Source organism: Balaenoptera musculus, chromosome 20 (assembly GCF_009873245.2).
Source record: "Balaenoptera musculus isolate JJ_BM4_2016_0621 chromosome 20, mBalMus1.pri.v3, whole genome shotgun sequence".
In the NCBI taxonomy this organism is placed as follows: Eukaryota; Metazoa; Chordata; class Mammalia; order Artiodactyla; family Balaenopteridae; genus Balaenoptera; species Balaenoptera musculus.
Window position 1 is genome coordinate 7013874 of NC_045804.1, and position 9243 is coordinate 7023116.

The 9243-nt window shown below is 56.5% G+C and overlaps 1 protein-coding gene across 1 annotated transcript; it reads left to right on the forward strand.

Moving 5' to 3' along the window:
* The first annotated feature begins 298 nt into the window (after positions 1 to 298).
* On the forward strand, positions 299 to 7526 carry LOC118886415 (E3 ubiquitin/ISG15 ligase TRIM25-like). Its single transcript, XM_036836105.1, is given in 9 exon segments — positions 299 to 2360; positions 4413 to 4632; positions 4635 to 4696; positions 4962 to 5124; positions 5349 to 5411; positions 6319 to 6440; positions 6442 to 6625; positions 6628 to 6767; positions 6769 to 7526. Coding segments are annotated over 9 exon segments (1803 nt in total). The 5' UTR covers positions 299 to 1568; the 3' UTR covers positions 6826 to 7526.
* Positions 7527 to 9243: the final 1717 nt, after the last annotated feature.

Consider the following 9243-nt stretch of genomic DNA (forward strand, 5'->3'; position numbering starts at 1 on the left):
TTCCCTGGTGACGCAGTGGTTGAGAATCTGCCTGCCAATTCAGGGGACACGGGTTCGAGCCCTGGTCTGGGAAGATCCCACATGCCGCGGAGCAGCTGGGCCCGTGAGCCACAACTGCTGAGCCTGCGCGTCTGGAGCCTGTGCTCCACAACAAGAGAGGCCGCGACAGTGAGAGGCCCGCGCACCGCGATGAAGCGTGGCCCCCACTTGCCGCAACTAGAGAAAGCCCTCGTACAGAAACGAAGACCCAACACAGCCATAAATAAATAAAATAAAATAAAATAAAAAAAAATTGAAAATCAATAAATATAAATTCACCACATCAGCAGAATAAAAGAGGCAAAGCTTATAATCATCTCAAATGATGCAGAAGAAGAATTAGATAAAAGTCAACAACCATTCCAGATAAAATCTCTTAGCAAACCAGGAAGAAAAGGGAGTCTACAGAATCTGATACAGGTATCTACAAAAAACTTAACAGCAAACATCATACTTAATGGAAAAATGCTGAAAATGTTTCCTCTGAGATAAGGAAATGAGAGAAGGATGTCTTCTGTTTACCATTCCTATCCGGTAAGTGGAACCAAGCTAACTTTTTGGAGGAAAAGAGTAATATATTGTAAACTTTTCAGGGCATATATCCTGTCAGGCTGGAAGAACTGGGAAACAGAAACACTGACAAGAAACTATCACAGTGATAAGAGGTCTTCCGCTGCATTCATCCCTTTTTTCCTTCTCAGGGTCAGAACCACAGTGGGAAGCAACAATCTTTAGGATGACCAATCAGATAATGTTTGGATCGCTCAACTTCAGATCAAGGAGCCTTGAAGTATCTTCTACAACAACCCTGTTGATTCACAAGAGAACCATGGTCCCGAGAGATTAAACCAGTTGCCCAAGATCCCACTGCCACTTAGTTGCCATCTTCCCTCTCTGGTTGGTAATGCGAGTCCCCCAAGTCCACTGCAAGGGGCCCCAGGTGCAGCAGTGGCTCCGCCTCCTGGGATGAAGACTCTGGAGCAAAGAATCTCTTGGGCGGGGCAGAACGCATCAGCACTGCAGCGTGTCCGGTGGCACACCTTTTGCCCTGCTGACATCACAAGCAGAATGCTGGGGCTGGTCACGGTTGAATTGTGACATCAGGGAGCAAAATTGCAGGCAGTGTCGAGGAGGGGGGCCAACTTGATGGGGAGACCGCAAAACAGCAGCCAAAGGGAAAGGTGAGAAGGTGGTCATCAAACCTCAAGAGATGTAAAGGGCTGGGGTGAGGGCACACTGGACTGATGGGGCTCCTCCCTGCACTGGTGAAGTGCGGGCAAGGCCCCTATGCCTGAATGCCCAAGGGTTCTTTTTTCTCCCTCCATAGGGCAGCCAAGCCTCTGGCTCTTCTTGACATACAGAGAGTTTCACATGAGTAGTTGTGCTTTGACCTTTCTTCTGAAGGGCCAAGGAAGTGGTTCCTTTCCCGTGTCACGATGTGACTTCTTCCATCCACCTTCTCATCCAGGAATTAGAACAGGGACAAGGAGATCACAAGCCCCAATTTATGCCCCCATGTGGGTTGACCGATGGCACAGTCCCTGTACCCCATGGGCAGACAGCTGCTTCCGAGAGAAGAACTGGTGTATCTCTCAAAGGGCCCCTCAACTCCTGCCTTGGCTTCAACACAGCTTTGCTCTATCTTCCCAGGGCCAGTCCAGGACCAAGTCCCAGCCCTGCAGCCCCCTGCCCAGCCCTCAAGACCTCCCCAAGGCCAGTTCCTGATGAATGACAGCAACAATCTCCCCACATTGGAGGACCAAGTCCTCTGCCCCGTTTGCCTGGAGGTGTTCCACAGCCGGGTCACTACCGCCTGCGGGCACAACTTCTGCAGGACCTGCCTCCAGGGCTTCTGGGACCACCAGGCAGCTGTGGGAGAGACGCTCTGTTGCCCCCAGTGCCGAGAGAGCTTCCCCTCCAGGCCTCGCCTCTGCGAGAACGTCACCCTGGAGGAGATGGTGACCTGTTTCACCCAGGCCGAGGGCCAGGCCTTGGGGGCCTCACAGAACCTGGCCGGGCCCAGAGACGTGCCCTGCGACTTCTGTGCCCCAGAGAAGCTCAAGTCAGTCAAGTCGTGCCTGCAGTGCATGGCCTCCCTGTGCGAGAAGCACCTGCGCCGCCACTTCGAGGACCAGGTGTTCCAGGGCCACCAGCTGCTGGAGCCCGTGTGGGACCTCAAGAGCCGGCTGTGCCGGAAGCACCGCAAGCTACAGAGGCTGTACTGCCGCACGGAAGGCTGCTGCGTGTGCGGGGCCTGCCTGCTGAAGGAGCGCAAGAACCACGACACCATCCCCCTGGAGGAGGAGCGTGGCAGCAAGGAGGTGAGGCCGGAGCTGGGGGGCTGCGGGGAGGGGGAGGGGAGGAGCCCGGGCACTCGGGAGTCCTCCTGGAACGTGAAAGTCTCTCAGAAGCTCCGGGCACACCTTTCCTCGGAGGAAAGTTATGCAGCCATTACAAGGATGGTCACGATGGGGCTTCCCTGGCGGTCCAGTGGTTGACACTCCACAATTCCACTGCAGGGGGCACAGGTTCCATCCCTGGTCTGCGAACGAGGCTCCCACATGCGGCGCTGCGTGGCCAAAAAAAAAAAAAAAGATGGTCACGAGCGTCCTGCCAGGACATGAAAAGTGCTGGCAAGTTGAATGAATAAGGATCCAAAATTATTTGTGATGAATCCTATTTAAATTTTTTTTGCACAGAAAAAGGAAAGGCTGAAAGAGAACATATCAAAATACAAACATGTCATGTTCAGTTGGGCAAATCCCTTCCTTTTTTCTTATTGATTGATTGATTGATTGATTTTTTGGCTGTGCTGCATCTTTGTTGCTGCGTGTGGGCTTTCTCTAGTTGTGTCGAGCGGGGGCTACTCTTCATAGCGGTGCACGGGCTTCTCATTGCGGTGGCTTCTCTTGTTGCGGAGCATGGGCTCTAGGGTACACAGGCTTCAGTAGTTGTGGCACGCAGGCTCAATAGTTGTGGCTCATGGGCTCTAGAGTGCAGGCTCAGTAGTTGTGGCGCACGGGCTTAGTTGCTCCGCGGCAGGTGGGAATCTTCCCAGACCAGGGCTCGAACCCATGCCTCCTGCGTTGGCAGGTGGATTCTTAACAACTGTGCCACCAGGGAAGGCCCCTTTTTTCTATTTTCAAATTTTGTTTACTGTATTTGTATTGATTTTACAATGGAATACTTATGTTTTAGACATTCTATCATGTATATTCTAGAACTGTGCTATTCCAACGTAGCCACCTGTTGATGGTCCCTGGCAAGAATGGAGCTTGTGCCAGAATGTAAGCCAACTCATCACACTCTTCAGTTCAGCTGATGCTTTTTTCATAGCAAGACTTTCTCAACAAAGGAAGCAGCGCGTTGATTTACAGTCTGGCAGGAGCTTCTTCTTTTGTTGTGGGTCAACAACAGTTCATAGACAGGCCCTTGGAATAGCGCTGTCCTCTAGTAGATTGTAAAACATGACAATGCCCACCTCTGGAATAGGTGAGACTAAAGGCTTATGTGGAACTTGGAAACATAATGCTGCCTGGGCCTGGCAGCGCTGCCCAGGGAGCCAAGGGCTCCATATCTGATGGGCCCCTCCTCGCCCCACTGCCTCTCAGGCTTCTCAAGTCACTGAACCCTCCACAGCAGCTTCTTGTGATCTGAAACCCAATGGTCATCACTGTCAGGAACAAAGAACCTGATACCTAAGAACGAGGAGAGAGTCTCTCAGGGAGTGAGAGAACAGGAGCGGAGGGGTGGCCCTCAGGGAATTCCCTGGTGGTCCAGTGGTTAAGACTCCGCAGTTCCATTTCAGGGGGCACGGGTTCGATCCCTGGTCGGGGAACTAAGATTTCGCATGCCATGCCACGTGGCCAAAAAAAAAAAAAAGAGGGGTGGCCCTGGGCCATCTACCCTTCAGCTCTGCCCATCCTCATTCTCATTCAAACCTCTTAAGAATGTAAGAGGTGAGGACTTCCCTGGTGGCACAGTGGTTAAGAATCTACCTGCCAATGCAGGGGACATGGGATCGATCCCTCATGCCGCGTAGCAACTAAGGCCGCGAGCCACAACTACTGAAGCCTGCGTGCCTAGAGCCCATGCTCTGCAACAAGAGAAGCCATTGCAAGGAGAAGCCCATGCACCGCCATGAAGAGTAGCTCCCGCTCGACGCAACTAGAGAAAGCCCGCGCGCAGCAACAAACACCCAGCGCAGCCAAAAAATAAATAAATAAAATTGATTCTTTAAAAAAAAAAAAAAAAGAATGTAAGAGGTGCGTCTCTTCTGGGCCTGATGTGGGGCTGCTTACAGAAGGGCTTCTGCTAGGGCACCTCTCTGAATCAGTGGCTCTCTCCTCTTCCACCCCACCCTCTCACCCCAGATCGAGGTTCGGAAGGTCCAGGCCAACGTGGAGAGCCAGATGCTGATCATCACCTCTGACAGCCAAAAGCACCGGGGCCAGGTGGCTTTTCTCTCGGTAAGGTTGGTCCACCCCCAGCCCTGGCCCAGGCTGAGGGGACCTCTCAGGGCTTGGAGGGAATGGGGTGAGGCCAGGAAGACAGAGAAGGGATGCCTAGGCAGAAGACAACGGCGGTACTGGCGTGGGGCTCAGAGATGCCTCTCTATACGCCCTTCCACTTCCGGAGCGACCAGCAATTTCTGCAGGCAAGACCCCACCCTACCCCCACCTCTGCCCCAAGCCCATCACAACCTCCACTAGGCCACAGTGGCTGTGCCTTTGACATCCCTAACCTAAGATGTCCAGAAAACCAGGAGGAGGGGAGAAAGATGTCCAGGTTTGAACATGGGCAGCTTTTCCACCTGCCCCATGGTTCTGGGGACCGCTAAGCCCCTGGCGTAAGCAGGAGTTGCTGGAATCTGCTTGGGGCCTGGCTAACAAGTGGTATTGCCAGCCCCGCCCTGCACGCAGGAGTTCCCCAGGCTGAAGCACTTCCCGGCCTGCGTGGAACCCCTGATGGGCACCAACTGTGAGGAGAAGCAGAGCTTCCTCCAGCTGCCAGAGACCTTGGCAGAGCTCCGGACCCGGCTGGTGGACGTGGGTCTCAGCTTCATCAACCAGCTCTTCCTGAAGGGTTAGTTAGTACCTGGTTGCCTGGGACTCCTGGAGACTGACCTGCATTCTGGGTGTGGGACGGCCCTACAGGGCAGTGGTTGGGATCCCAGGCACTTGTAGAGAACCCTGCCTGTCTGTGTGCACCTTCCCCAGGTAACTCAACCTCCTGGAAGCCCATGCCTCTCTCTGGAAAGATGCTGGGCTGTGAAAGTGTCCTCAGCAAAGCCCCTCCATCTTCCCCAGGCATCAAGATGAACTCCTATGAGGTGCTGCCCCCAGCTGTGGACAGGGAAACACTTCTCAAGTGTGAGTCCTCAGTACTGGGGTCCAGCCCCAAGGGTGGGAAGGAAAGGAACAGGGCCCTTGGGTGCCTTGACTTACCGAGCCCCACCTCCATTCAGGCCAGGGCTCCAGAGAGGTGCCAGCTCTCTCCTGCCCTGACCTCGCACTCTGGACTGGAGACCTCGGAAGGACTCGGCCCGTGACTCCAGGGCCCCGATAGGAAGGGGAGAAGGCTGTCCTGTCCCAGCCCCATGGGTGGGCAAGGCCTCACCTACCACCCAGAGGCCGGCTCTGCAGCCCCCCGTGGCCCTGATATGGCACAACCTCTGCCCTCAGCTGGGTGCCTGCTGACCTCCCCTGGACTTTAGCCAAGCCAGCTTGGATGACCCAGTCCATTTCTTCCTCAGCCAATTTCCCTTTTCATTTAATGTCCCTGCAGCCCCTCTCCCAGGCTGGGCTAGGGGCCAGGTGATTCTCTAAGAAATCATCGGTGATTTCTCTGAGATCTCCAGGGTCAAGGTTGCATTGCCTTTGATGAACCCTTCTGAGCGACCTCCTCTAGGAGCTCTTGACTCTCCCTCAGTCCCACTCAATCTTGTGTCCTGAACAAACAAAAAAGGAGATCATGTTAGGGTTTTGTGGGGGTGGGGGCAGATAGGAGGACTCTTGGTTCTCAACTTCTCTAGGAAGGCAGACCTTTGGACAGCACCCAACTCATCATTCCTCCGGACTATGTCAGCACCCCCAGGGGGCCACAGTTGGAGACAAAGAGGCGGGTATAGAGGGGCCACTCCTGGGATCTGGGGGTGGAAGCATTCGGTGACTTCTGTGCAGAAGCCATGCGGCTTCGGCCCCTCCCCACTCCGGGCCTCCAGCGCTCCGCGCCCGGGGCCAATGGCCCTGGCCTCCTTTCCCGTCCCCCTTGCCCCAGGTTATTGCAGCCTGAACCTCGACCCCGCCGCGGCCAGTGAAGAGCTGTTCCTGCTCAAGGAGGCCCCCTCGGTGCTGAACCTGGGCACCCTCCTGGAGCCCCGCGCCGCGGCGGCCCCGTCCCGGCGGCTTCAAGCAGTGGCCGCAGGTGCTGTGCTCGCGCGGCCTGGCGGAGGGCTGCCACTACTGGGAGGCCGAGGTGTCCAACTCGTGGGTGTGCCTGGGCGTCACCTACCGCCGCAGCCCCTACTCGTGGTGCCTGGAGTGGGACTCGCTCAGCTTCTCCGTGCGGCACAACGACGCGCAGACGGTCTGCACGGCGGCCAGCACCGCACGCTCGGCGTGGCGCTCGACTGCGGCGCCGGCTGCCTCTCCTTGTACGGCGTGGCGGGCGGCGTGAGCCTCCTCTACCGCGTCCTGGCCGCCTTCCTGGAGCCGCTCTACCCCGCGGTCAGTCATGGTCAGCAGCGGCGCCTCGGTCACGCTCAAGCAGCGCCCGGAGGCGTAGGCGGCGGCCAATAAAGCTGGACTCGAGCGCTGGCTGGCCCGCTGGGAGGGGCGCGCCGGGGAGGGTGGCCGACCCGCGGGGACCCCTGGCCCGTGGCTGAGGGGTGGGCGGCGAACCTGCCTCCAGACCCGCTGCCTGGACTTGACCTGCGGCGCCTGCCCAGTGGTCCCGGGAGGTCCTGGGAATCCCAGAAAACAAGCCGACCCCTCTGGCCTCACCGTCACGGGAGAAGGGCTCTGAACCAGAATGGAGAGCCCCCGGGACTGGGGACAGCCCTGTGGCCTCCGGGGTGGCGGGGGGGGGGGCGGTTCCTGACCAGGATGCACGGCCTCCCCCGCCCTTGAGTTCCCAAACCCCATCAGAGGTTCTCCAGGTTGGTCCTGGCTACTCAGCACCAGGGCCTTGTTGCCCGAGAATGGGCGGGGCTCTGACCAGGTGGCTTTTCTCCGGCTCCTCCCCCACAGCTGGCCAGACTTGAGAGTTGGCACTTGACCCACCGGGGTAGAGGTGTTCTGTCTGTGTTACTGGCTTAATTGGAGGCTGGGAAGTTAAGCCAAGGAATCCATGACTATCCCAGACCCCACCCCCCCCGAAAAAAAAGGTGAGGGCCTAGGTCCAGGCGGGGCTGGGGCCCCTGACCCTGCTGCCCAGCAGACTTTCTCACACAGCAGGTGTTTTACAGCATGGAGAGGGTGTGGAACTGAGGCTGTCCGGGCGGGAAAACCTTAACAGCCCTGCACCCTCCCCGGTGTTCCTGAAAGCTGTTTTCCCCGCCCCCGTCCCTAAGCGGACGGCACTCAGCTCCCGTGGGTAGCACTGCCCGAAAGCAAAGGGGCTTCGTCCACATCCAGGCCTCTGCCATCTGACCTGCCCAGCAGCGTGTGTAGAAGTCAGCAGGAGAGGCTGGGCCTGGGCTGGGCCCCTGCCCTGCGACCCTGGCAGGAGTGTGACTGGGGACCCGGCCCCTCTGGGGAGGCAGCCTGGGCATTTCCAGCCTCAGCCAGTTACTTGTTCCTGCAGCTTCTCAGGTGAGGGCCTCGGTAAGGTTAATGATTGACTCTGAAGAGGAAATGGTACAAGTCACAGGGGAGAAAATCCCTGGGGCAACGTCATCCAGAACCAGGGTGTGCCTGAATTCCATCCCCACCTGGCCTGTTCTCCGAGACATTGGTGACCCTAGTTTCTCACTGGGGGGGCCGTCATTGTGGAGCCTGGCAGGGCGGCCGCGCAGCAGGTGTTGGGTGCACTCTGATGGCCTCGCGGGATGGGGGGCCCTTTGGCTGCCTTGAGCCTGGGCTGTGGCTCATGTCGACCTTCCTCCCTGGAGGCTCCGCTCAGCACCAGTCCAATCACTTTCATCCTCACAGGCTGCTACTGGTGTGGATGGGTAGGAATGAAATCTAAACTTTTTCCCTTTGTTCAACAGAAAGCTTGCATGCCAAAATGCTTAAATCTTGCCTCCTCGCCCCCAAAATCTGTTCCTCCTGGGCAAGGGGCTGCACACTTCCTAATCTATGGGCTGAGGTCAAGAAATGCTGAGGGGACTTCCCTGGTGGCGCAGTGGACAAGATTCCTTGCTCCCAAAGCAGGGGGCCTGGGTTCGATCCCTGGTCAGCGAACTAGATCCCATATGCATGCTACAACTAAGATTTCGCCTGCCACAACTAAGGAGCTGGCAAGCCGTAACTAAGGAGCCCGCCTGCCACAACTTAAGACCCAGTGCAACCAAATAAATATTAAAAAAAAAAAAATGCTAAGAAGGTAACTGTGTAGCTGCGTGGATCTGAGTCCTTCCCCATCAGGGAGCTGACAAGGGGGGCTACCCTCGCCAGCTCCCCCTGGTTCTGAGAGACACTTCACATGGTGTGTGTTGCTGGAACGGTGATGCCCTCAGGCACACATTGGTGTGAAATCCGTATCAGAAGCATGTCATTTGCTTTCTTAAACAGTTCCTGATTTGAAGTTCCTAGGCCCCTAGGGACCCACAATGGTAGTTCTGGGGGTCGTCAGATACTTGCCAATATTTCAAAAAGCCAAATGGCAAGTAGGCCTGCATGTCAGTGAGGCTGGCCAGCAAATCAAAATGTCAGGGTTCCTGGCTCAGCATTTGCCTCCTGGGGGAAAATATCAAAGCGGGAGCTTCGGGGTGCAGGATCAGCCAGTGCTGATAATCCACAGTGGTGAATCCTGGCCTTGCCATTTCCCCCACTGTGCAGAGAGCAGGGAGGGGACTGTCCCTGGAATGCCACCCACACACTTCTCATGCCTTCCTGCTCCTGCCTTAGCGCTCAACGAATGTGTTTTTTAGGGACTTCCCTGGTGGCGCAGTGGTTAAGAACCAGCCTGCCAATGCAGGGGATACGAGTTCGATTCCCTGGTCCGGGAAGATCCCACATGCTGCGGAGCAACTAAGCCCGT